The sequence below is a fragment of the Bos grunniens genome, chromosome X (genome assembly GCF_055505025.1).
Source record: "Bos grunniens cultivar Pamir isolate PY7600 chromosome X, Bosgru_T2T1.0, whole genome shotgun sequence".
NCBI classification, from domain to species: Eukaryota; Metazoa; Chordata; class Mammalia; order Artiodactyla; family Bovidae; genus Bos; species Bos grunniens.
Genome location: NC_141194.1, coordinates 56,844,345 through 56,870,261, shown reverse-complemented (window position 1 = coordinate 56,870,261; position 25,917 = coordinate 56,844,345). Strand labels below are relative to the sequence as shown.

At 52.0% G+C, this 25,917-nt stretch overlaps 1 protein-coding gene across 32 annotated transcripts; it reads left to right on the top strand.

The window, feature by feature from the left end:
• On the top strand, positions 1-25,854 carry RBM10 (RNA binding motif protein 10). 32 transcript variants are annotated; one of them, XM_086386479.1, is made up of 24 exons: positions 1-279; positions 2,155-2,296; positions 10,732-10,915; positions 12,441-12,671; positions 14,472-14,541; positions 16,354-16,427; positions 17,795-17,881; positions 19,956-20,016; positions 20,160-20,336; positions 20,699-20,856; positions 21,030-21,127; positions 21,214-21,301; positions 21,966-22,080; positions 22,181-22,320; positions 22,422-22,539; positions 22,630-22,721; positions 22,804-22,968; positions 23,883-24,032; positions 24,341-24,406; positions 24,484-24,672; positions 24,752-24,826; positions 25,114-25,220; positions 25,296-25,425; positions 25,512-25,854. In XM_086386479.1, exons 2-24 carry the CDS (start codon positions 2,280-2,282, stop codon positions 25,635-25,637), a joined length of 2,718 nt encoding a protein of 905 aa, XP_086242605.1. In that variant the 5' UTR covers positions 1-279; positions 2,155-2,279; the 3' UTR covers positions 25,638-25,854. The 32 variants fall into 32 exon arrangements, with proteins under 32 accessions (XP_086242605.1, XP_086242602.1, XP_086242604.1 ...); XM_086386476.1 differs by having other exon boundaries at positions 21,894-22,080; XM_086386478.1 differs by having other exon boundaries at positions 20,699-20,859.
• The last annotated feature ends 63 nt before the right edge of the window (positions 25,855-25,917 follow it).

Sequence of the window (25,917 nt, the reverse complement as noted above, 5' to 3'; positions counted from 1 at the left end):
AGTAGGTGGATGGTGGTCGAAGCGCCGGCTCCTTTCTCATCGTCGCCATTTTGTGCTGGTGATCGCGGCCGGCTGGGAGTAGGCGACAGTGGGTTTCCCGGGGAGGGCAGCGCGCCTGGCGCTTTTCCCCTCCCCTCCCCCCCCCTCCGCCCTTTTGCCTCCAGCCTCGGACTTGGTAGTTGTGCGGACCGGCTCGGGCAGAGCTGGAAGAGTTGGAGGAGGTGGCGGCGGGCCGAGGTGATGTCCGGGAGCCCTCCCTTGACAGCCCGGGCGCAGAAGGTGAGAGTCAACGCTGGTCGTGGGGGCGGAGGTAAGGGGCCGGGGGTGGAGGGGGTTGCATAGAGGAACCGCGAGGGCGGACTGTGGTCGATGGGTCTGGGCTTCGCGCAGAACCGACCGATGCTTGGCACAGTCTGAGCTTGGGAGAGGGTGTCTTTTTTTATTGTTTTTTGTTTTTCTCCTTTTGAGAGCAGAGGCGCGTGCGCGATTGGGGCACTGGATGGGTGCACGCGGCTTGGGGGAAGGGAGGGACGGATGGGAGTGGGCTCCTATGGCTCACTGTGTCTGCGACGCCGAACTTTTTCCGTGGAAGGCCGCTGACTGCGACTTTTCTTTTTAGCTGAAAAAGTGTGCTCCCTGCTTTTGTGTGTGACTTTGGTACTAACCAACCCATGGGGAAGTGTTCTGTGGCTCTGGGTGGAGGAGAAGGGAGATCGTCGGTCTGACTTGGATCTCTATCCTCGGAACCTCTGTCTGTAACTCTGGTTATCTATGGGGAGGGGGTCCTTACCCATAGAAAGTCTTATTAGGACTGGCCATAATCCACTTACTGGGTGGGGGCGGAAAGTGCAAGGAAGGTGTGTAAGACTTGACTGCTCCTTTTTTGGGGGGGAGGGGAGGTTCGTATTGGTTACTCTGATGCTTATTCTGTGAAAGGGGAGGGGGGCCTGTGTGATTATGGCCCGTATTTTTGTGGGTCCCTGTCCGTGGTTTTGGCCCGTAGTTCTTCGGGGCTCGAGTCTGTGACTTGGGTCACTATCTGTTATGGATGCTTTTGCCAGATGTACTGAGGATTTTGTCTCTGGCTCTCATCCACTGGGTTCCCTGGTTGTGATTCTAAGTCTTACCCATCTGGGAGCAGGTAACTCTCATTCCCTGAGACTTTAGGAGGAAGAGAAAATTGATAGGAGTGTATACATGAAGGAAAGGTGTGGTGGCAACCTAGTGTTGGGCAGGTGCTGTTAACGCCTGACTTTTGCTTGCTTGTTGTTCAGAGGGTGGGGCCTGAAGATTCAGGGATACTTTGTGGTGACCCCTGGCCCGGTCACATGGCTCTCGGCCCTCCTTAGTTCTCACCGCAGCACTGAGGGTTGCCGTGAAGTGACTGCTCTCCCATTCCAGCAGAATAACACAGTGCTTCAAAACGGGCTCCAAAAGGGCTGCTTTTAACCTCTGAATAACTTGGGCCCAGAGCCCTGGGTAGGGAGCCGTCTTGGGGAACCTGGCTGTGCATAAGAGGCAGGCTCAGGGCCGAGCCAGTTGCCAAGTGAGGGCCAAAACTGTGTTGGCCCGGAACCTAGGGAGGCGGCAGCTGTCTCATTGCCAAGTTCGCCCCTTTACCCCCAGAGCCTTTCATGGTCTCCTGCCGTCTCATAGTGGGCAGCCAGCATCTTCTTGGGAGGATGAAATGGCACCTGGAAGCTCATGGAAGGAGCCTGGTGGGTGCCTGGGACTCCTGTCATGAAAACTTGTCTCCATGCCTAGTGTGCCCAATCTCAGACAAGTCATCCAGCACCGAGAGCCCCCCCCTTCCCGGGCAAGTAGCTCCAGGCTTGAGCTTGTCTACCAGTCTCAGATGGCAAAGCCGTGATCCCAGGATGGGTGGCACCACCAGGTCTCTCTGCAAGATGCTCCATGCCTGCCGAGGGCCGTGCTATTTCCAGGGTGGCCGGCTCTAGCTTCACGTTTAAAGGGAAGGGAAGCAGCAGGCCAAATAAGGGCTGCCTTCCTGCTCCAATCCTCAGGAGCCCTAGGAGTTGGGATACAGTGTTGCTGGGTTTGGGGACAGCAGAGAGCCTTGGCACCAAGTGTTTCTCAAGGAGACCCTCTCTGCCATAACTGCCCTGACCTCTTTCTTCCTTCTGCTCTCCCCAGAGTCCCTGCAGGAGGCATCACCCAGGCTGGCAGATCATGGTGGCAGCACTGGGGGTGGCTGGGAAGTGAAACGGAGCCAGCGGCTGAGGAGGGGCCCTAGCAGCCCTCGCAGGCTCTGTCAGGACATGGAGTATGAAAGACGGTGAGTTCCCCTCTAACCCCCACCCTCCCCCAAGCAGCTTAGGTTTGTCCCTGTGTGAGAATTGATCCAGGAAAGTGCTTGGAGGGGGCATCTGGGCAAGAAAAAACCAAACAGTGCTGCAGATGATTGGTTTCTTTTCAGCAAACATGTACTTGGCACTCAAGAGCCAGGACATGTACTGGGCTCTGAGAGTGCATTCATAAACGAGACAAATAAGATTGCAGCCTTCTCCTCACTTAGGGTCTCACAAGGGAAGCCACACAGTTTCTGGTTGATAGGTGCCACGTGTGGTTGCAGGGCAGGAAGGGATCAAGAGAAAGGGAGGCATGGAGACCGATGCCCAGGTTTCCATTTTGGATGACGCAGGTAGGTATGGAAGGTATGGACAGCCACCGCAGGACAGACAAAAGTGGGTGACAGGTGGGCAGTTGTTGGGTTGTAAGTGCCTGTGGATTCTCAGGGGAGAGGTATGGGCTGTAGCTTTGGGTTTGAGGGATGGATGGGGGAGGGGTTGCCTTCAGAGTCAGAAATTTGCCCAGAAAATGTATGGGGCAAACCAGGTCAGATAGTATTACTCAGCCACGGCCTTTTTAAGATCTGGGATTCAGGGACAGGATGGGCTGAAGTTGGTGTGGACACTCTTATCCAGTTATTTTTAAATTCAGGGACTAACCAGAAACAGTTGGGACACTTGGTAAAATACAGAGATGCCAGATCATACCTTTACCATACTGGTGGATCACCTTACTTGATTCTAATGTAGATGATTCATTCCTGATATTTAAAGATTGTATAGAAAAGTAGAGCTAACTGTCCCAGAGAGCCTCTATCAAAAGTCAGTAGGTTTATGAAAAAGTCAAGGAGGAAATAATTTTTTTATTGCCTTACAGAGGGTTTCTGCTACCACCCCCTTTTGAAAAATGTAGAATTATAATGTTTTGGTTTCTGAAAAGTGATGAGCCCGAATTTGAGATGTGGTTATCATCAGGTGTTATTCAGCCTTGACCTTTCAAAATGTCTTGTGAAAGGCATTCGATTTTGGATGGTATTCAATAGAAGTGCTGTGTGGCAATTTCTGACTTTGAGTAGGTAGCTTACTTGCCTTAGACTTCATTACGAGGTAAAGCCACTGGCTTTCTTTTGGCTTTTAAAGAACCTCAAGTGCAAGGGTTTGAGTTAATCATACTTTTCCAGTTCAAGGTACATTTCTATCACAGATTGGTACAAGACCACCTCTTGCCATATTTATTTTTTCCTGTTTTATTTGCAATTCCCATAGCTGTAGGCAGCTGCTGTGTTGTCTTTGAAATGTATCCTTCTAAAATACGTGGTTTTGTTTGGAGTGTTTTCAGTTTACACAAGTGACAGAATGTTAGTTTTAATTCTGTTTCCTGAGCTTTATATTATTCAGCACTGCATTTTAAAGATCTGTCTATATTGCTACCTGTATGTTAGTGCTTTGCTTCTAATTGGTCCCAAGGACACCATGGGGTGTGTCTGCTGCCTCTTATTTAATAATTCTCTCAAGGGTGGATACCTGTTCTTAATTTTGGTGTGCTAAAATTCATCACTTTTTTGTCTTAAAATCTGTCCTTTGAAAAATCTTCTCTATTCTTATCTCTGGATCCCTAACTTTATTTACCTTTTGCATTCAGGTCTTTAAATCCATCTAGAGTCCACTTTTAAATATGTTATAATGTAGGTTCTGGTTTTATTTTCCTCCATATAGTGGTCAGTGTTCCTAATATCACCCCCAAAATAGGTCATTCTTTCTTTATTGATTTGTGGTACCTCATCTCATCTCAAGTTCCCTCATGTACATGGATCTGTCTTGAGTGGTCTGATTTGTTGCATTGGTCTTTTTGCTATTCTTGTGCAGAACCTTAGTGTTCTGTGGCCTTATAGAATGTCTTAATAGTGCCTATTCTGCTCTTATTTTTTGAAGTTGACTTAGTCATTTTGTAGCTTTATGTAAAAAGTTATCAAGTCTTTCTAAAAGTTCAAGAACTTTGAGATTGCATTAAATTTATATACTTCAGGAGAATTGTTATCTTTGTAAGTAGTCATCTCATCCTCTTAAACAGGTCATAAATACCTACAAGGTTCATTTAAAGGACATAAAAATCTGAATAAACCAAAATACAGGTCTTGGGTACTCCTTTTTTTCCCCATTGATGTATGGTTGATGTACATTATTTCATGTGCACAGCATAGTGATATATTTTGAGAGGTTACATTTGATTTATAATTATTACAAAATACTGGCTGTATTCCCCCTGCTGTCCAATATATCTTTGTAGCTTATTTATTTTATTCATAGTTGTTTGTACCTCTTAATGCTCTCCCCTATCTTGTCCCTCTCCCTTTCCTTTTCTCCACTAGTAACCACTAGTTCTCTATATCTGTGAATTTATTTCTGTTTTGTTGTGTTCACTGGTTTTAATTTTTAGATTCAGATATAAGTGATATCATACAGAATTTATCTTTCTCCGTCTGGCTTATTTCACTTAGCATTAATACCCTCTAAGTCCATGCATGTTATTGCAAATGGAAAAATCCCATTCTTTTTTTTTATGGCTGATTAATATTCCTGTGTGTGTGTGTGTGTAACACATCTTCTTTATCCACTCAGTTTATTGGTGGACACTAATAGGTTGCTTCCTTATCTTGGCAATTGTAAATAATGCTGCTGTGAACATTGGGGTGCATGTATCTTTTTGAATTAGTGTTTGATCTTTTTTTTTTTTCAGATATATACCCAGGAGTAGACTGTTTTTAGTTTTTTGAGAAGCCTTCATACTGCTTTGCACAGTGGCTGCACCAGTTTACATTCCCACCAACAGTGTATGAAGGTCCTCTTTTTCTCCACATTCTCAACCAGCATTTGTTGTCTGTGTTCTTTCTGATGATAGTCATTCTGACAGGTGTGAGGTGGTATCTCACTGTGGTTTTAATTTGCATTTCTCTGATGATTAACGATGTTGAGCATCTTTTCATGTGCCTCTTGGCCATCTGTATGTCATCTTTGGAAAAAATGTCTATTCGGGTCTTCTCTGTTTTTAAGTCAAGTTTGTTTTTGTTTGTTTTGATATTGAGTGTATGAGCTGTTTATATATTTTGGATATTGATCCCTTATTGGTCGTACCAGTTGCAAATATTTTCTCCCATTCAGTCAGTTGTCTCTGTTTTGTTGATGGTTTTCTTTGCTGTGCAAAAGGTTTTAAATTTAATCTGGTTGTGTATTGTTTGTTAAAGTAATTCAGAGGTGCTTCAGTAGTTTTTATTGGCTATTTTTTTTTTTCTCAAGCTGGTATTTGCTGGGGTAAATGAATGCTGTTGATTTTTGTAAATTACCTTATCTCTGCTGTGTTCTCTTGTTATTTCTACTCAATCATTGTTGATTTTGATTGTCTTTCTAAATCAGTCCAGGCCTGATAGGCAACCTCCTTTGCTTTGGCATCAAGTGTGATGTGTACTGTAGGCTCTTAAAATGTAGTCTTTAATAAGTCAGGAAAATTCTCGAATTTTGGTTTGCTAAAACCGATCAGAAATGAGTATTGAAGTTCATAATTACATGCTTTTTTCTCCTTTTGTCTATCAACTTCATAATTGCATTAAATTGTATCCTTGATATTCTTAAGGTATACCCTCCTTGATCGTGGTATGTATATGTATGTTTATAACTCCTTATTTTGAAAAAACTTCAGATTTACCAAAAAAAATTGCAAGTACAATGAACTCCCTTAATCCTCTACCCAGAAGCACTAACTGTAAATATTTTGCCGCATTTGCTTTGCCTACTTACAGACCTATTCCTTCTTCTCTCCTCCTTCCCCCTCTCTTTTTTTCTCTTCCCCTCTCCCTTCCCCTCTCCCTCTCCCTTTCTATACATAACACCTTTTTTTCGGAATCTTTTGAGTTAGTGGAAGACATGAGCAGTAGATACTATAGAAAATACTACAGTTCCTTCTACTTTCTCTTTCATAATCACAGGATACTTATCAATATCAAGAAATTTAACATTGATTCAGTACTTTTCTCTTTTAAGTCTGTTTTCAGATGTCATCAGTTGTTCCAAAAACGTCCTTTTAGGACATTTATAATACGTTTTAATAGTTGATGGGGTTCCTCTCCCCATCATTAGTCTTTTTTTAAACAGAATTTTCATGACACTTCTAAGTTGTTTCTTGTCCTTTGCTATTATAAACAGTGTCACATTGAATACTATTTCTGTATACATACTAGTGCTTCAGCACATTAAATTCCCAGAAGGAAAATTGGGGGTCAGAAAGCATATAGATTTTTAGTTTTGCCAGCTATTGCCAGGTTCCCCTCCATGGGGATCATTCCATTTTCACTCGTACCACCAATATGAGAGTACCTGTTTTCCATACAGCCCTGCCAACAGTTTGTTGTTAAACATTTGGACTTCTGAAGATTTGTTGACTTAAAAACATTTGATCACAAGATCTTCCTTAGGGAAGAATTTCAAATAATATATGTAGATACTCCCCACTCTAGGAGGTAGAGATTAATTTTTCCTCCTCTTGAGTGTGGGCTGATCTTAGTGACTTGCTTCTACAGAATAGAGTGTAAGGGAAAAAGAAACTTTACAGCAGACCCCACCATAACCAGATGATCGAGTTCAGCATCACCAGTAGTAAGTCACGTTGATAGCACGCACCTGAGATGTAGTGTGATCAAATGGGTGGCTCAGCTTTGTTAACCTCATCTAAATAACAAGAACATATCAGCTATACCCAAGTTGAGGTACATTCCACAAATTACCTGACCAGCGTGCTTCAAACCTCTGTCAAGGTCATTAAAAAAAAAAAAAAAAAAAGAGGCAAGACTGAGAAACTTTCACAGGCCAGAGGAAACTAGAGGCATGATAACTGAATGCAGTGTAGTGTCTTAGATTCAATCCTGGAACAGAAAGAGGATAGTAGTGGAAAAATAGTGAAATACTAATAAAATCTGTAGATCAGTTAACTTTTTTGTTCTGACAAATGTACCATGGTTCTCTTAACATGAGGAGAAACTGTGTGAAGTGTATATGAGAATTCTATTATCTTTGAACTTTTCTGTAAGTCTAAAATTATCATTTTTTAAAATAAACTTTATCATGATTAGAAACTTTGGGACTTCTCTGGTAATCCAGTGGTTGAGACTCCACACTTCCAGTGCAGGGACATGAGCTCGATCCCTGGTCAGGAAACTTAAGATCCCACATACCTCAGGGCAACTAACTCACACCTTAACTAGAGAGCTCACATGCCACAACTAGGGATAAGCCTGCATACTGCAACAACTAAGAGCAAGCACAGCCAAAAAATTAAATAAAATTTTTTAGAAGATTAGAAACTTTTGTACATCATAGAACACTATTCAAAAGGATGAAAAGACATTCTAAAGAGTGGGAGGATGTGTTTGCAAATCATATATCTTATAAGGGATTAATGCCCAGAATATATCAAGAACTCCTACAACAGTAACAGAAAAACCTAATTCAAAAATGGGCAAAAGACTCAAATAGACATTTCTTCAAAGAAGTATAAATGACCTATAAGCACATGAAAAAAAGGCAAAGTAACAAGTGTTGATGACAATGTGGATAAATTGGCAACTGTATCACTGGTAGGAATGTAAAACTGTACAGATGCTATGGAACACTGCCAATTCGTCAAAAAATTAAAGTTACCATGTCCTACTCTTTGCAGCCTCATGGACTGTAGCCCACCAGGCTGCTCTGTCCATGGAGTTTTCTAGGCAAGAATACAGGAATGGGTTGCCATTTCCTACTTCAGGGGATCTTTCCAACCCTGGGATCGAACTGGTATCACTTGTGTCTGCTGCATTGGGCAGGCGAATTCCTTATCACTGAGCCACCTGGGAAACCCATAGGATTCAGCAGTTCCACTCCTGGGTATGTACCCTGAAGAACTGAAAATAGACTCAAACAGATACTTGTATACCATTGTTCATAGCAACATTATACACAGTATCCAAAATAACCAGTAGGTGAAAATGTTGTCAACAGATGTGGTAGCCATAAAAAGAAATGAAATTCTGATACATTCTGCAACATGAAGTCAACAGATGTGGTAGCCATAAAAAAGAAATGAAATTCTGATACATTCTGCAACATGAACCTTGACAGCATTCTGCTGAGATAGTATGCCAGACACAGACTTCCCTGGTGGCTCAGACGGTAAAGCGTCTGTCTACAATGTGCGAGACCCGGGTTCAATCCCTGGGTCAGGAAGATCCGCTGGAGAAGGAAAAGGCAATCCACTCCAGTACTATTGCCTGGAAAGTCCCATGGACAGAGGAGCCTGGTAGGCTACAGTTCATGGGGTCGCAAAAAGTTGGACACAACTGAGCGACATCACTTACTTATATGAAGTGCATAGAAAAGGCAAACTTACAGGGGAGAATAGAGGTTGCTAGGTGGGGTGGGGAATGATTATTTAATTAAAGTATGGAGTTTCTGTTTGGGGTGATGAGAAGTAGTAGTGATGATTATACAACATTGTGAATGTACATTGTGCCACTTACTGAGTTGTACCCTTTAAAATGGTAACATTTTTGTTAATTATGTATATAATTTATCACAAAAAATATTTGGGAAAATACACAAAAATAAATTTTAAGTGTTACAAAAATGAACTGTCCAGTATAGTTTTAATTTTCATCTTTTGTTGAGTGAGATAGAGCATCTTTTCAAATATAAACCATCTGTACAGTTGACCCTTGAACAAACACAGGTTTGAACTGCACGGGTCTGTTGATATACAGATTCTTTTCAGTAGTAAATACTACAGTGCGCCACAATCCATGGTTGGTTGAATCCGAGCGTGTAGAGGAACCACAAATGCAGAGGGTCGGCAATGAGTTATACTCGGATTTTCAACAGAGCAGAGGTTCAGTGCTTGTTCAAGGGTCAACTGTATTATTTTCTGTAAATCCAGTTCTCTTTTTCTTTTTTCCCCATACCTTTTCCTTGTTTATTGTCTGTCTTGACTTGGTTCGTGATGGTTTTTGTTTTTCTGTTTTTGTTTTTTTCCCAGATATGTTTTATTTTTATATGGTCAGATCTGATAGCTTTTTCTTGTATGGCTTCTTGATTTGGGTCACAGTTTTCCCCATTTCAAGATTATTAAAAAAAACTAACTATCTCATGTTTTCTTCTTTTCGTCTTTGGTTTCATTTCTTCCATTTAAATCTTTGACCGATTTCAGATGAATCCTGGCCCATTGGTGTGACATATAGTCATAAGATATTGCATATGTCTAGGTATTTAACCTTTTGATGCAATTATATTTGGAATCTTCTGATTCTGAACAGTGGCTCTCTGAATATCAGCAAGGTATTTATTCCTGAATATTAATTTCTGAACACAGCATCTTTACTGATTTATTTGTAATGATTTTTCCATTGACTCTCTTAGGCAGAGGCAGATACATCCTCATATCATCTACAAGTAATAGTAATTTTACCATCTCCTTTCCAGCTTTTAATCTCTTTTTTCCTTTGTTTAATTGTTTACTAGCTAGTTTCTTAGAATAGTAATTATGGTGTTGATAATGGGCATTCTAGTGTCATTTCTAACCAGGATTACGATCCTGCTAGTAGTAGTCTACGTTGATGTCCAATTTTTCTTCTTTTAAGTAGATACGTATTGGTTGCATTTAGAATACTGGGAGTTCCCTGCTGGTCCAGTGGTTAGGACTTAGTGCTCTTTAGAGTCATTATTTTATCAAAAGAGAATTATTGGGCACCTGCTGAGTATTAGGCACTAAGCTAAACTTTGGGAAATACAGCAGTGAACCAAACAGGCATGGTCCCTTCCCCAGACTCATTCTAGTAATTTTTTAAATCACCAAAGAAATGCACATTAAGTCAATGTTGAGCTAATTATTTTACAGTTATTTCAGTAGGAGAAATTTTAACAAAACAGCTGCCAGTGCTAGCAAGGTGACCATGAAACAGAGGGGCAGAGTGGTGCAGTGCCCAAGGAGCTGGAGGGAAAGAGGTCGGCAGGGACCTCAGCCCACAGGACCCTGCAGGCCTTGTAGGATCTTGGTGAGCGTTTTGGTGTCTTTAGAATAGGAGGGAGCCGTCGGAGGAGAACTGTGGTTGGGCTTGATTGGCTTTGCCTTATGAAACACTCACTTGCTTTGAGGGTGGAGAGAATGAACTGGAGGGGGCCTGGGTGGGGGGTGAGGAGACCAGGCAGGGGGCCACACCTGAAGGCCCAATGAGGGAATGGAGAGGTGGGGAAGAGAAGGAGAGAAGTGGGCTGGCTTTGAAGGAGAGGTGGTGGCAGCCTGGGGATTAGGGGTTGGCCTTAGGGATCCCTGTAGGGGTGAAGCTGAGGGCCTCTTTTGGAAAGGACTGCCCTCATATTCTGCTTCCCATCCTTCTTTCCCCAGAGGGGGACGTGGAGACAGGACTGGCCGTTACGGAGCCACCGATCGTTCACAGGATGACAGTGGGGAAAACCGTAGCCGGGATCATGACTACAGGGACATGGACTACCGCTCATATCCCCGCGAGTACGGCAGCCAGGAGGGCAAGCATGACTATGATGACTCATCTGAGGAGCAGAGTGCAGAGGTGAGGGCTGGGGGGCCGGCTCCTGCAGGGCCTCGATCTGGCTGCAGCCCCGCGTGCAGTAGCTCTCCATTCCCATGCCTTCAGACTGTGCTCAAGGGCTTTGCCTCACCTGAAGGGTCTGTCCCCACTCCCCTCTCTGACGGCTCCTCTCCCAGGTTGGGTCTCCCTGACCTCCACGTGCTTGGCTCTGTACTTCTGAGGTCCCCTGGCCACCACCTCTCTCCCTTCTTCCCTGTTCTTCAGGGTTCACTGCAAGCCCTCTACTGCCTGCTCCCAGCCAGTTTGGGGACCCAGCGTCTAGGGTCAGGAGGGCACCTGGATGTCACGTGGGTATCAGCAAGCAGAGTGGCTCTGGGAGGCTGAGTGTGGGCATTCCCAGTGGTGGCAGAGCCCCTAAACAGAAAGGAAAGCCCCGTCAGGACTCTCCTCTGAGCTCCAGCTAACCACTTCCATATTGGATAGTTAGCCCTGGCCTGAGGGGGAGGCATGATGCCCACCATCAGGGAGCCCCCATCTGAGGGGATGAAGCAGCCTTGCCTTATGCGAACCCCAGGTTGAGGGGCTACTCAGGGCCCTGGTCCACACAGACACAGAGGAGTGGGAAGGGTACCCTTGCAACCCCAGCCCTGGGAAGAAGAATATGGGTGGCCAGCCACCCTCTGGGGGTCCAGCACAAAGACCCCCATGGTGGGCAGTCAGGCTTCCTTGGTGGCAACTGTGAGCTGTGCCTGGATGTGTCCAGAGCACTGGGTGGGCCCTGGGTGGACCAGGAAGAGTGGAGAGTTGAGTTTTCTGGCCCCTGTGAGGGCAGGATGGGCATGGACCCAGGCCTGCCTTGCTTAGTGCTGAGCAAAGGGTTTGGGCAATGCCCAGGAATCCAGTGACCACACCCTGTTAGGAAGGAGCGTGGTGGTGACGGAGGACTGGCCTGGCAGAGGATCAGGGACCGAGGGGCAGCGCTGTAGTCCTCGCAGTCTTTGCCAGCTCTTGCTGGCTGTCTCTGGCGGCAGCGCTGTAGTCCTCGCAGTCTTTGCCAGCTCTTGCTGGCTGTCTCTGGCCGAGGTCTTAAGCAATTCCTAAACCCACAACTTGGTGACAGGGCCCAGGCTGGGAGTCTTAAGTGACCTGTGGCCTTCTGTGGCACAGGGAACAATTGTGCTTGTACTAGCTGAGCTGACAAGGGAGGAGGGGGCAGAAACAGTGCAGGGTTTAGTGTGCCAACCTCCAACAGTCTCTTCCCAGGGAGGTCTCAGTGGTGTCTGCTCACCTGTCTGTGGGAGTTCCTCCCCCACACCAACACTGCCACCTGCTTCTCCCCCACTCCCCGTCAAAGCAGCAGAATTTCCAATCCCAGGAGGATTGCAGTTCAAGGCCTGCCCACCTTGCCTGCCCTGAGCCTTTAGCCGGAGCCCGCCCACCCCTGGCTTTCAGAGCCTGCCTGCCTCGGAGAGCCAGCGGCCAGCCCCTAGGCCCACCCTCAGACTGACTGCCCGCCTGGTGTCTCTCATCTCATTTTGTTGGCCAGGATTCCTACGAGGCCTCCCCGGGCTCTGAGACTCAGCGTAGGCGGCGGCGGCGGCACAGGCACAGCCCTACCGGCCCGCCAGGCTTCCCCCGAGACGGCGACTATCGGGACCAGGACTATCGGACCGAGCAAGGGGAGGAGGAGGAGGAGGAGGAGGAGGAGGAGGAGGAGGAGAAGGCCAGTAACATCGTCATGCTGAGGATGCTGCCACAGGCAGCCACTGAGGATGACGTACGTGCTCCCCATGTCCCCGGGCAGGCGGCAGAGCAGGAGGCCAGGCTGGGTCCCCTCCAGGGCCCTCAGCCCCTCCCTTACCCCCCACCTCCTCAGCACCTTTCAGCCCTTCTCCCCCCAGCCCTGTCCCCCAGCACTGCTCTGCCCCTGGGGTAGGCCCTGTCGTCTCCTAGGCTGGAAGGGAGGAGCATGGCACAGGCTGGTTTGGCCAGGGGGCTGCGGCGGTGGCTGTGGGAGGGAACAGAGCATTCCTTCCATACATTCTGCTGGTGATCCATCCCTTCTGCATATGTCGATCAAAGGCCAGATGCTCACCAGGCCCGCTGCCAGATATCGCTGGTGGCAGAGGTGATGTGGAGACCCTGCAGGCTGGGGAGGCTCTCCATGGGATTTTCTGAGGTTTTATTATCATTCCCTACCACCTGCTCTCTTTTGCCAGCAGCCCCAGATCTCCTCACTGGCACAACCACAGAGCCTTGGGTCCTCCTTCCTTCACTGCTGTTGCAGCCTTCCCACCCCGTCTGCCTGTGTGACATTCCCTCCCTGTCCGTACCGACTTCCCTTCGTGAGCAGGAAAACCCCATGGGGGCCACTAGAATAGCCTCCTCACTACCCTACCCAGTTCTCCTCCTCCTCCTCACGGCCTGTGAAGGCTCCACTCAGCTCTCCCCTGAAACCTGCTGGCTGCCTGTGTTGTTGCAGAGAAAACTCCACCTGTGTGTCTGAGAGCTCTCAAGTCTGGCCCACCTGCCCTTTTCAGGGTCAGGCGGTAGCTGCACGCTCTCATTTGTGGAGGATCTGTCACATGGTGGGCCACATGCACCGCCACCTTGCAGAGAAGGTCCTCTGTGTTTTTCATCCTACGGATGAGGAGGCCAGGCCCCTGGCAGCTGGCCCCAGTTCCCACAGCCAGCAAGTGACAGAGCAGAGTTGGGGTCTGAACTGGGCAGCTGAGCTCCAGAGCCCATGTTCCAGCCATTTCCTGAGCCCTCCCTGAGTATTGCGATCCTGATCTTCTGTGTATCTCTCTTCTCCATTCTCATGTGTGCCTGTTGAACCTCCAATCTGTTGCTGACCCTGGTGAGGGCACTGAGGCCCAGAGGCATTATGGCCACTGGCCCAGAGTGCCCAGCACAGGCATCCAGTTGTTGGCAAGAGGTGCCACTGGCCTCAGGACCCTGCCTCACCTGGTCCAAATCCCAGGTTGCATCTGCAGCTTCGCCTGGCATAGGTCATCCAGGAAGCTTTCCATACCCCACAGCTGTGCCTTTTGGTCTCAACCCCAAGTTCCCACTCTGTTCGTGATCTAGTGCCCATGGCTGGGCTTTGCTCAGACCCCAGTTCTTCCCAGTTTGGGGCTTGTCATGGGTCTCTCTCAATGCAAGCTGGAGGGCAGTCTGTTCATGAACAGCCAGGTTTGCGCCCCAGCTTTCCTCGCTTTGTGGCTGCACTAAGCCTGTTGGCAGACCACCCATGCCCACCGTTCTTGAGCTGCTGGCTCACTTGCTCTCTTGACATTCTCCGCCCCTGAAGGTCCTTACACTGCCATGCTTCACCTTGTAGCCCACCCCTTCCTTCCTTTAATTCCCTCTGCAAGTCTGGGTCTGAAAGCTGAGACTGGGTACTGGTAGGGGGCCGGGGCTGTGATCACCGGGGGAGAATCTCTGAGAGAGGGAGTGGATACAGTGTGCGCACAACCCCTGTGACCCCCTAGGGGTCCCGGAGACCTCCAGCCAGCCCCTGGTACCCACAGCCTCCTTGTGCTGAGCCTGCCCCAATCCATATCACCCCATACAGATTCGTGGCCAGCTGCAATCCCATGGCATCCAAGCGCGGGAGGTCCGGTTGATGCGGAACAAATCCTCAGGTGAGCTTTCGTTCCAGTACCCTCCCCTTCTGCTGGCCAGCCTCAGCCTCCGAGTCTCCCTCCTGCCTCTGCCTTCTCCCCCATCCTCCCCACCCTGCCTTCCTGCCACAGCTGGGAATGGGCCACTTGGGGGTACCCTCTCTTCTCTCACCCCTCCTCCCACCCTCCTCACAGCTCTGGCCAGGAGCCTCTGATGCAGGGCTGTCGGGGAGGGGGTGCAGCTGTGAGCTGTGCTGAGTGCTCCCCAGGGGCAGGGCCAGGGCCAGGCTCCGGGGATCGTCCTCTGTGGGACTCTGAGAATCTGAGACGGTAACCCCATCCCCCTCATAGACTGCCTTCCTTCCCTCTTCTTCTCCTTCCCCTGCTCCTTGCTCTCCCTGACACTGTTCTGGTAACAGCCTCTGACCAGAAAGTAGGTCCCACCCATGTGTCCCAGGAGGGGAGGCAGGGGATGGCTCTTGTCCAAGAGTGCATCCCAAGGAACAGCCCAGGTCGCTGGCCTTGCTCGTTCCCTCCCTCCCTCTTGCAGGCTGCTTGGAGCTGGCCTGAGGTTAGTGGGCGGGGTGGGGTATCTCTGCAGGATCTCCGGCCCCAGGCTACCCAAGTCAGGCCCAGTGAGGCCTCGCTCTGCCTGGGCTTCTCTCTCCATCTTCAGTCTCCTCCCCACTCCTCCATCTGTGTGTGTGTCTGTGTGTGCGTGCGTGTGCGCGCGCGCGTGTGTGTGTGTATCTCTGTCCCTACCTCTCACTCTCTCTGTAATTATACCATTTCATCCTCCTGTGCATCCTAACGGTTATTCTTTTGGAGATCAAGCATGCCCTGCCGTGTCTAAGCCCTCCCAGTGTGTGCACCTCCAAAGGAGGAGCTGCTTTCCGGCGGCCTCAAGCCCTGGATCCTTCTCCCAGCCCTGGCCAGGCCTGGAGTCTCTCTTGGTAGCATGTTGGTCGTGCTCTGCTGCACTCTAGCCAGGCTGGCAGGATTCTGGTCTCCCTGGGGTGGTGTCCCAGGTGCAGCCTCCTCTGTGGCCCTGGGTGCTCTTACCATGGCCCTAGATTCTTAAAGGTCTCCTTGGACCACCTGGCCCCCATTCTCCTGCCATCTTGGAGGACGTGGACTGGGGTGGCTATAGTCTTCCCAGCTTGGCCCTGAGGTGGCTCCCTGGGGAGTCCCACCTTCCCTGCATGGTGGTGAGGCTGAGGGGGACATTGTGTCCCTGACTCCCCCTGGTTCCTAATGGTCCTGGAGCCTCCCCAGCCTCACCAAGCAGCCTAGCCCCGCTTCTCTTTTGCTCCTTCCATTACACACCTGTTGCGGGACCCCTCCTGGGCTACCCTGGCCTCGTACTGGGCCCCACCATTCCAGTGTTGATTCTGGCCTAGGTGAAACCATCAGCCTGCCCCTCTGCCCTCCTTCCTTCTCTGGAGACAGACCTCTCCTTGTACCTTTTCCCTCCCAGCTCCTTCTCTCCGTCTCTGTCACCCCAGGCTGTCTGGGCAGGTGTGCCTGAGCCCCCATCTCTGTCTTTCTTCCCAGCTACCGTGTGTATATCCCCCGCCCCCAACTCCTCTCCGGCTGTGTTTTCCTGCCTCCCTTCCTCCCTCCTTCCTGCCCCTCCCGACCATCTCCCTGGCCTCCCACACCCTGGTCTTTCTCTCTTTGCTTTTCTCTCTCCCTTTCTTCCTTTTTCCTCTCTCCACTTCCCTCTCTGCCCCCCACCCCCAGTCCTCTCCCCTCGGGTCCCGCCCCCGGGAACGCCGTGTGTCCAAAGCTGTTGACTAACCCACTGCGTCTGTATCTGAATGCTGTCTCCAGGTCAGAGCCGGGGCTTCGCCTTCGTCGAGTTTAGTCACTTGCAGGACGCTACACGATGGATGGAAGCCAATCAGGTTGCTTTGCCGCACTTGAACCCCCCCCCAAACAAATACTACTTTGTAATCGAGCGCTCCCCATCGCCTGATTCTTACGGACACAGTTCCCTGCCCTGTGGTCCTGTGTCCCATCCCCCCCAACCCCTCTCTCTACCCCTTCCTGACCCTCACTATCTCCTCTTCCTGTCTCTCGCTACCCACTGGGCTTCCCATTAAGAGCCCACACTTGCCACTGGCCCTTCCCGCTGGTCAGGCGCTAGCTCTGCCTCTCCTCCTCTCCCAGCTGAGTTTTCAGAGGAAGGGCTGCCTTGGGGGTGGTAGGGGGGTTTTTCCACCCAGGTGCCCACTCCCCGGGGGACCACCCTGCCCTGGGGTGAGGCAGAGCCAGGACTTTGTTTCACTCAGGCACCACTGCAAGTCCAGCTGCTGGGGAAACTTAGTTGTTGGCATACTAACTAGCAAGTCCCGTTTTGCCAGCTCTCTCCCTGTGAGCTCGGCCCTGTGATTTCCATAGGACAGGCCAGCAGGGTTCTATTGATCTAAAGTACCAGTCAGGGGTCATAGTTTCATTCACCAGGACTCACTTTGGAGCCCCACCCCTCCCACTGTACCTGGCCCACCCAGGAGTCTCCAGTGGTCCTGCCCTCCCAGCAAGGAGTCTTACTGTCTGGAAGGGAGGGGAGCTCACTCCCCCAGCCTGGCATGGGCTCCTAACCCAACAGCTTTGGGGCCTTCAGAGACCCAAAGCTTCTGCTCACCCACCCAGAGCCCAGCTCACTGCTATGGGGCACTGTGCCTCGGGCTGGGGGAAGGGGAATGGGGCGATGGGGCAGTGTGGCGGCCCTGGGGCCATCTCTGCTGGTCCACAGGCTAGTGGGCCCAAGGACCCAGCTGGCCATGGGAAGACAGCTTCACTGCAGGACCGTCCATCTTTGAAATATAGCTCTTTCTTTCTCCCCTTCTCCAGCACTAGTGCGCGTGCGCTCTCTCTCTCTTTCTCTCCCCTCCTCTCCCTCCCCTCCCTGTCCCCCCTCATCCCAAGTGTAGCCTGTGTAGTGCTGGCCCTGGGTGTGGCCTGGCAGTGTTAGGGCTGAGTGGGGGTTTGCCGCACTGTCCGGCAAGCTTCGGGCAGCCGAGCACTGTGTGCCTGGTGGAGTGTGTTCACGTGTGCGTGCCTGGAAAGGCAGCAAACAGCTGCGCCCGAGGGCTGTGGCTCTTTCCCTCCCTCCTTCCCTTCCTTCTTCCCTTGTCAGTTCTCCGACCTCCCTCCGTTCCCTGTCCCTCATCCATCCAGCTGAAGGGCTCGCTCACTCTCTTCTCCTGTGCTGAAACGGTGCGTGGGGCACTGCTGCCCAGGCCTCACTGTGCTCTGCTTTTCCCCGCAGCACTCCCTCAACATCCTGGGCCAGAAGGTGTCCATGCACTACAGCGACCCCAAGCCCAAGATCAATGAGGACTGGCTGTGTAATAAGGTACAGGGGCAGTGGGCAGCAGGTGCTGTGGATTGAGACAGCCGCGGCAGGGGTGGTGATGTGTCTATCTCCCTGGGGCCTCTGAGTGGTGTGGGCATGGAGGAACTGGCTCAGTTCCAGCAGCACCGCTCATTGCCTCCCCCCGAGCCCCCTCCCCGTCTACCCAGTCAGCTGCCAATTCATACTGAGCTTTCACTCAGTGCCAGGCTCTGCCCTCATGCAGCACGATATTGCCTGAGGCCCCAGTAGATGTCACACAGACGTTTATGTGAGTGACTAGTGACGGTGAAGCATAACATGGTGTATGAAACGTGGGCATCAGGGCCAGACTGGCTGAAATTAGACTCCCTCAAAATCTCCCTTGAGGTCAGAGTATTGAACCTCTCTTTGCCTCACTCTCCCCATCTCGAAAATGCAAATGCTAAATACCCAGAGGTGGTCAGAAGGATTGAAATGCAGTGATGAGAGGGTAGCACTTGGAACAGCACCTGTCAGCTGTTGTCCTGAATAACGTGTAGGGTGTTCTGAGAGCTTGTGTCAGGTGACCCAACCCCTGACAAAGCCAGGTCCACGGAAACTGTACAAGCTGTAGGTCTTTGCAGTCATGTTCCCTGGGAGGAGGCTGAGGCTCAGAGAGATGGAACCTTGAGCTGTGTGTCTTATTCCTGATCATGGGCTGTGGGTGCCACCGTGGGTTCAGGTCTCCCCTCAGGCCAACCTCACCTCCCACAGCCGGCTGGCAGCCCTGAGACCTAAAGGGAGTCCTGAGAGCTTGCAGGGGGCCCCGAGCCTCTCCCCAAGAAGAATTCTGCCCAGTAAAGTGGAGCCGGGGGGGCGCCTCTTTGTTTGAAAATGAAAAGAGTAACACCAGAAGGCAGATGTCCAAACTCTCCGGAGAGAGTGACAGGAGGACTCACTCCATCTCTCCTGTGTTTTCAGATACTCCTTGAAACTAGGGCAGTCTGTTCTTTCCTCTCCTTTATCTACCACATTGCTCTCTGGTCTTGTCACGTCCATCACACAAACGCCTTCCATTGCCATTCCCACTGTGCAGGCCGGTCCTCACCCCTCCAGACAGTTGCCATGGGCCCCTCTCTGGTTTTCTGGCCTCTTGCCTGTCTTCCACTCCCTCACCTTTGGCATTCCTCACACCCACTTCTGACCATGTCCCTTCTTCTCTGCCAAAAACCTGCACATATCTGAATGTGAGCGTGATGCTCCTCTGGGATCTAGTGTCACCTTATTCTCCAGCCTTGGCTTTTGCCTTTCTCCCCACCCTCCTACACCAGCTACACAAAATGTCTTGTGTCCTCTGCTAGCAAGTGCTTCCCAGCAAAACCAAACCTCTGGGCCTCCCAGGTGAAACAGCCATGTGGACTATACCCAGCTGAGTAAGCTGGGCCTCAAGGCCCACTCCTCTCCTGGAGTCCCTGGTGGTAACCATTTCCAGACTGACCTGCTGCCCCTCTGTGCTACATCTGCTCCCTACTGTTAGGCCGCATGCTGCGGAGAGCCTGGCATGGGAACAGTGCTCAGGACTTGACCGCGGATCAGAGACTGAAATGTGGTGAAAACTGGGGGTCTCCAGAGGCTGCAATACCCAAGGCAGATTTATTTCTCAAGAGTGGCAAGATCCAACCTCGAGATGAAGGGATGAGGCCTGGCAGGAGAGGGGCTACTGACTTTTTAAGGATAGAAAAGTGATGAAGGTTTCTGAGAAGGAAAGTACGTTCTGGGAAGAGGAACCTACTAAAAGGACTTTGGAGGCGGAAACGTCTCTGAGCTGGTCCCTTGGAGGAGACAGCAGTTGGTAACAGAGGTGTGGGGTGGGTTACAGACTCCTGAGTTGAGGGGTGGGCGCTGAGGAGAAATTTGAAACCATGTAAAGAGTCGTGTGTCTGAGAATGATAGCCATTCCCCAAAGCCCTTTGCTCCCCACTCCCCCGACCCTGGGACCTTCCTGGGGCATGGCGGGATCCCTGGAAGATTTCTGGATCCATGTTTGGAGGGTGCAACGGAAAGCTCCCACCCCCTACCCCCTGCTGCCTCTGACAGCCTGGCCTGTGCCTCACAGTGTGGCGTCCAGAACTTCAAACGCCGCGAGAAGTGCTTCAAATGTGGGGTGCCCAAGTCAGGTACGGCCTTCCTACCTCCCTCTTCCTTGGGACATTGTGGGGAGAGGGGCAAAGGGTGACGGACCACAGCTCTGGAAGGAGGGTGACCTGCCTGGGAGCTCCTTCCCGTTTGTCACCGGCCTCTCTCCTGATGCCCCTAGCAGAGGCGGAGCAGAAGCTGCCCCTGGGAGCGAGGTTGGATCAGCAGACGCTGCCACTGGGGGGTCGGGAGCTAAGCCAGGGTCTGCTGCCCCTGCCACAGCCCTACCAGGCCCAGGGAGTACTGGCCTCCCAGGCCCTGTCACAGGGCTCGGAGCCAAGCTCGGAGAACGCCAACGACAGTGAGTCCATTGCTCCTTCCTCTCTGCCTTAGGGTGTCTAGGCTGGGCTCCCCGAGGCCAGAGAGACGATGGTGACCAGGACTTAGTCTTCCCGGGGGTCCAACGGGTTTGGAGTCAGACACATAATGTAGGGAGAGCAGAAGAAGAGCATTACCAAACTCTACTTGAAGGGTGTGTTGAGACGATTCTCACCAGGCAAGTGGCTGAGCTGGGACTTGGGCTGACAAGCAGAGAGGAAGAGGTGGGAGGAAGCAGCAGGTACAAGAACATGGAGGCCAGGGATAGGAAGCAGTGGGGAGCCGGCAGAGGGCAGGGCCGGAGCAGGTTATCCGTGCTCCCTAATGCTGGGTCCCTTCCCACAGCCATCATTTTGCGCAACCTGAACCCACATAGCACCATGGACTCCATCCTGGGGGCCCTGGCACCCTACGCAGTGCTGTCCTCCTCCAATGTACGCGTCATCAAGGACAAGCAGACCCAACTGAACCGTGGCTTCGCCTTTATCCAGCTCTCCACCATCGTGGTGAGGGCGGCACAGGGGGGGGCCGGGCAGCCAGAGTCCCGGCCCCCAGGGCAGGGAGGAGGGACCCTGACCCTAGCTCCCCAACCGCGGCCCCAAACCTGGAAATGGGGCAATGGAGCCGGGGGCCTCCCCGGGCCTGACCCTTCTGCCCTGCCCCCCCCCGCCCTCAGGAGGCAGCCCAGCTGCTACAGATCCTGCAGGCCTTACACCCACCACTCACCATCGACGGCAAGACCATCAACGTTGAGTTTGCCAAGGGTTCTAAGAGGTCAGGGCCCCACCTGTGTCCCTTCTCAGCCTGCCCCCCAGCTTGGGGCCTCCTGTCTCACTTCCAGTCTCTGACATCCTCCCCAGGGATATGGCCTCCAACGAAGGCAGTCGCATCAATGCTGCCTCTGTGGCCAGCACTGCCATTGCCGCAGCCCAGTGGGCCATCTCACAGGTACTCAGAGACTCCCCTCCACCCCAGCTCCCCCGTACCTGGGCCACCTCCACCCTCCCGCTCCCTCTCTGCAAACAGGAGGGCTGCCTTGCTGTAGCGGCTTTCCGTGGACCAGAAACCCTCTCCCAGTGGTTGCCGGTGTGGGCTGCAGGGGCCTCATGGCAGCTCCATTCCCCAGCCCCTCCTCCCAGGCTTCCCTTTCCAGGGCCATGCAGTTGCTTTTCTCTTCTGTTTGGTGGTCATGTGTCATTGTGAATTGTTTCAACTTTTTTTGATAAAAGGGAACTTAGAAGTGGCTGTAAGAAAATTGGGAGAGGAAAATATAGGAGGGGAGGATCTGACCCCCAACCCATATAACACGCAGCGCATCTAGCAGTGTCAGCTCTGGGAGTGTTTTGCCACATGTCATTGTTCCAGTCTTGCTTTTGTCACCACCCCACTCCACTGTGGCCCGGTGTTCCTTGTCTGAAGGCTGCATGCTTTCTGTCAACAGACAGATACTAGCTTCCCTTGTGGGCAGATGCCTCTTAGCCGGTTCCCCTCCCCTCTACACCACCTCCTCTGCTAATGAGCCCCTCCCACTGCCCCTCAGGCCTCCCAGGGTGGGGAGGGTGCCTGGGCCACCCCCGAGGAGCCAACGGTCGACTACAGCTACTACCAACAGGATGAGGGCTATGGCGGCAGCCAGGGCACAGAGTCCTCTCTCTATGCCCATGGCTACCTCAAGGGCGCAAAGGGCCCTGGCATCACCGGAACCAAAGGGGACCCGGCTGGAGCAGGTGAGCGTCAGCGTCTCCCCCAAACCCACAGTGGGCACTGGCATGCCTAGGGTCCTGGGTCCTGCCATTCACATTCTCTCTTCTCCGTTGCCCTTCCCAGGTCCTGAGACCTCCCTGGAGCCTGGGGTGGACTCTGTGTCCCTACAGGCTTTCTCCCGTGCCCAGCCTGGTGCCACTCCTGGTGTCTACCAGCAGTCAGCAGCTGAAGCAAGCGGGAGCCAGGGCGCTGCCAACAGCCAGGTGAGGGAAATAAGGGGGAGGGGTCCTTGGGGGGCTCCTGTGTGACATGGGGTCACTGGCAGACACTGAGCCTTGTTCCCTGTTCTTGCCCCCATGACCAGTCATACACCATCATATCACCCGCTGTGCTCAAGTCAGAGCTCCAGAGTCCCACCCATCCCAGCTCTACCCTGCCACCGGCCACGAGTCCCTCTGCCCAGGAGTCCTACAGCCAGTACCGTGAGTAGCCACAGCCTGCAGCAAGGGGCGGGGGGCTCCTTCACAAAGCAGCAAGGTGTGTGACACCCCCCCATATTTGTCACTCCCCAGCTGTTCCTGACGTCTCCACCTACCAGTATGATGAGACATCTGGCTACTACTATGACCCCCAGACCGGCCTCTACTATGATCCCAACTCTCAGGTGATGGGGCAGCCTGGGAGGGGGTGGTGTCTGCTCCTCAGCATCTCATTCCTCCCTCACACACCTTCTCCCATCACCCCAGTACTACTACAACGCCCAGAGCCAGCAGTACCTGTACTGGGATGGGGAGAGGCGGACCTATGTCCCTGCCCTGGAGCAGTCAGCTGATGGGCATAAGGAGACAGGAGCGCCCTCCAAGGAGGGCAAAGAGAAGAAGGAAAAGCACAAGACCAAGACAGCCCAACAGGTGAACACTGGGAGCCCAGCAGTCACTGTCTGTCCTTTAGGTGTCTTCTGGGTAGTATCTGTGCTTGAGAGAGACCCGGCTCCTGGTCCGGCTCTGCTCTGCACTGTGACCTTGAGCCAGGGCCATCTCCTCGGTACACGGTGGGGCTGTCCATCTTCCTGAGGTGGCCACTGCCATCCAAATGCAGCCTATCCACTTTCCTGTCCCCTGGTGGGAACCTTTGTGCTGTTGGTGACAGTGTAGGCTGGTCTGTGCACACCTGAAGCCAGGCTAACCCTGCCTAGGGAAATAGATGCACAAGTCTGCTCCTATGGGCCTGAACCCCACCTGATGGTGTGTATTCATCTGTCTGTGTATACACATGCCAGAGAACTTCTTCCAGGCCCATCAGGGGGTGGGCAGGAAAACAGCCATTGCAGTGTTCTGTGGTGGTGGGCAGTTGGAGGGAACCTCCATGTCTTGTCTGAGGAGGAAGAGTGTGACAGTCTGGGTGCAACACTTAGAAGCAAGAACTTCGTGTTCCCTTGATAGCCTGGTAAATTCTAAAACTGATGGTGTGCCTGGGTGGGGATTGGGCATCAATACAGAATGTGGCGTAGAATCACACCTGTTAATTAAAATTGTATGCAGAGCAAGCCATTCTATGCATTTCAGAATGATGAGAACTCACAGCGACCCTAGTGGTGTGGACACCTATGAGGAGAATAGGGACACAGCAAGGGAGGGGCTTGCTGAGGAGCACTAATGACAGGATGACAGAGAAATGGGGACTTTAACCTCTTCCTCTCTCTCCTTCCACTTGAGGCTGCAGGGCAGGAAGGGGCGGGCTGCTACAAGGGCAGTGGTTGGAGTTGGTGACCCCAGCAGTTGGTAGATTCCTAGGAGCCTCACCGCCTCACCACCCTCATCCCTAGATTGCGAAGGACATGGAACGCTGGGCCCGCAGCCTCAACAAACAAAAAGAAAACTTCAAAAACAGCTTCCAGCCCATCAGCAACTTGCGAGATGACGAAAGGCGGGAGTCAGCCACCGCGGATGCAGGCTACGCCATCCTCGAGAAGAAGGTATGTTGTGGCCGTCCATCTGTGCTCTGTCCCAAGACTTGTCATCCCTTTGGTCCTTCTGTGGAGTCCCTGAATTTCCTTGTCCCTCCACCCCTGGTGCTTCAGATGGTAAAAATGTGCCTCCAGTGCAGGAGACATGGGTTCTGTCCCTGGAACGGGAAGATCCCCTAGAGGAGGGCATGGCAATCCACTCCAGTATTCTTCCCTGGAGAATCCCATGGACAGAGGAGCCTGGCGGGCTATAGTCCATGGTGTTGCAAAGAGTCAGACATGACAGAGCAACTAACACTTCCACTTTTCCACCTCAGGGAGCACTAGCTGAGAGACAGCACACCAGCATGGACCTCCCAAAACTGGCCAGCGATGACCGCCCAGTGAGTGCCTGGGGCAGAAAGAAGGGTGGGGGGCTGTGAACTAGCCAAGCCTGACCTCTTGCCTTCCCCTTTTCCAGAGCCCACCTAGGGGGCTGGTGGCAGCCTACAGCGGGGAGAGTGACAGTGAGGAGGAGCAGGAACGCGGGGGCCCAGAGCGGGAGGAGAAGCTCACCGACTGGCAGAAGCTGGCCTGTCTGCTCTGCCGGCGCCAGTTCCCCAGCAAGGAAGCGCTCATCCGGCACCAGCAGCTCTCCGGGCTCCACAAGGTGACTGAGGGAGGCCTGGCAGGGAACCTCAGCCTGGCCTGACCTGGCCGCTTCACTCTTCTCCTGTCCTCCTTTACAGCAAAACCTTGAGATTCACCGGCGAGCCCACCTGTCAGAAAACGAGCTGGAGGCACTTGAGAAGAATGACATGGAGGTGAGGTGTGACCCACTCCCCGGCTCCATCCATCAGTCCCTTGCCAAGCACCCCATCTGTCATGCAGGCAACTGATGCGGGCAAGTTCCTCAGCTAGACACAGCCTGGCTGCCATCAGCCACCTCACATCTGTCCCCATGCACAAGCTTCTTCCCAACTACCCCGTGCAGGACCTCAGACCTGTTGGCCAGATCTCATTCCCTGTGGGCCCCCCACCCCAGCTGTGCCCATGTTTCCTGCAAAGAGCTGTCAGCCCTTTCATTCTCACACACATAACGCTGTTTCAGCAAATGAAGTACCGGGACCGCGCAGCTGAACGCAGAGAGAAGTACGGCATCCCTGAGCCACCGGAGCCCAAGAGGAGAAAGTACAGCGGCATGTCTGCGGCCTCCGTGTGAGTATCCAGGGCCAGGTGGGGGGTGTGGGGCCAGCAGGTCTGCCGCTCACACTGTGCCCCTGTCCCCTGCAGGGACTTTGAGCAGCCCACACGGGATGGGCTGGGCAGTGACAACATTGGGAGTCGCATGCTCCAAGCCATGGGCTGGAAAGAGGGCAGTGGTCTGGGCCGCAAGAAGCAGGGCATTGTGACTCCCATTGAGGTGAGCCTGCTGGGATCCCGTCCCCATCCTCCAGCACTCTCCACTGTAGCCTTGGCTGACTAACAGAGTTTTCCTCCTTCACACAGGCCCAGACACGGGTGCGGGGCTCTGGCTTGGGTGCCCGAGGCAGCTCCTATGGGGTCACGTCAACTGAGTCCTACAAGGAGACGCTGCACAAGACAATGGTGACCCGCTTCAATGAGGCCCAGTGAGCAGCTGCAAGACCTACTTATACTTGCATCAGGTGTCTAGCGTGGGGCGGGGGAAAATGAAATGTTGGGTGGTCAAAGCGAAGCCTTGCACCTGTCTACCAGCCCTACTCCCCAGCCAGAGAAGCTGTGACCAAGTCAAACTTTGAGTTGCAGACTTTTATTGGAAAACTGGGCTGGAATCACCCTTGTTTTTGTAATAAAAGCTGAAAAGTCTGCAGCTTGTGTCTCTTTCTCATGTCCCAGAGTGGTCTGTGGCCCATGCAGACATGGGGACATAAAC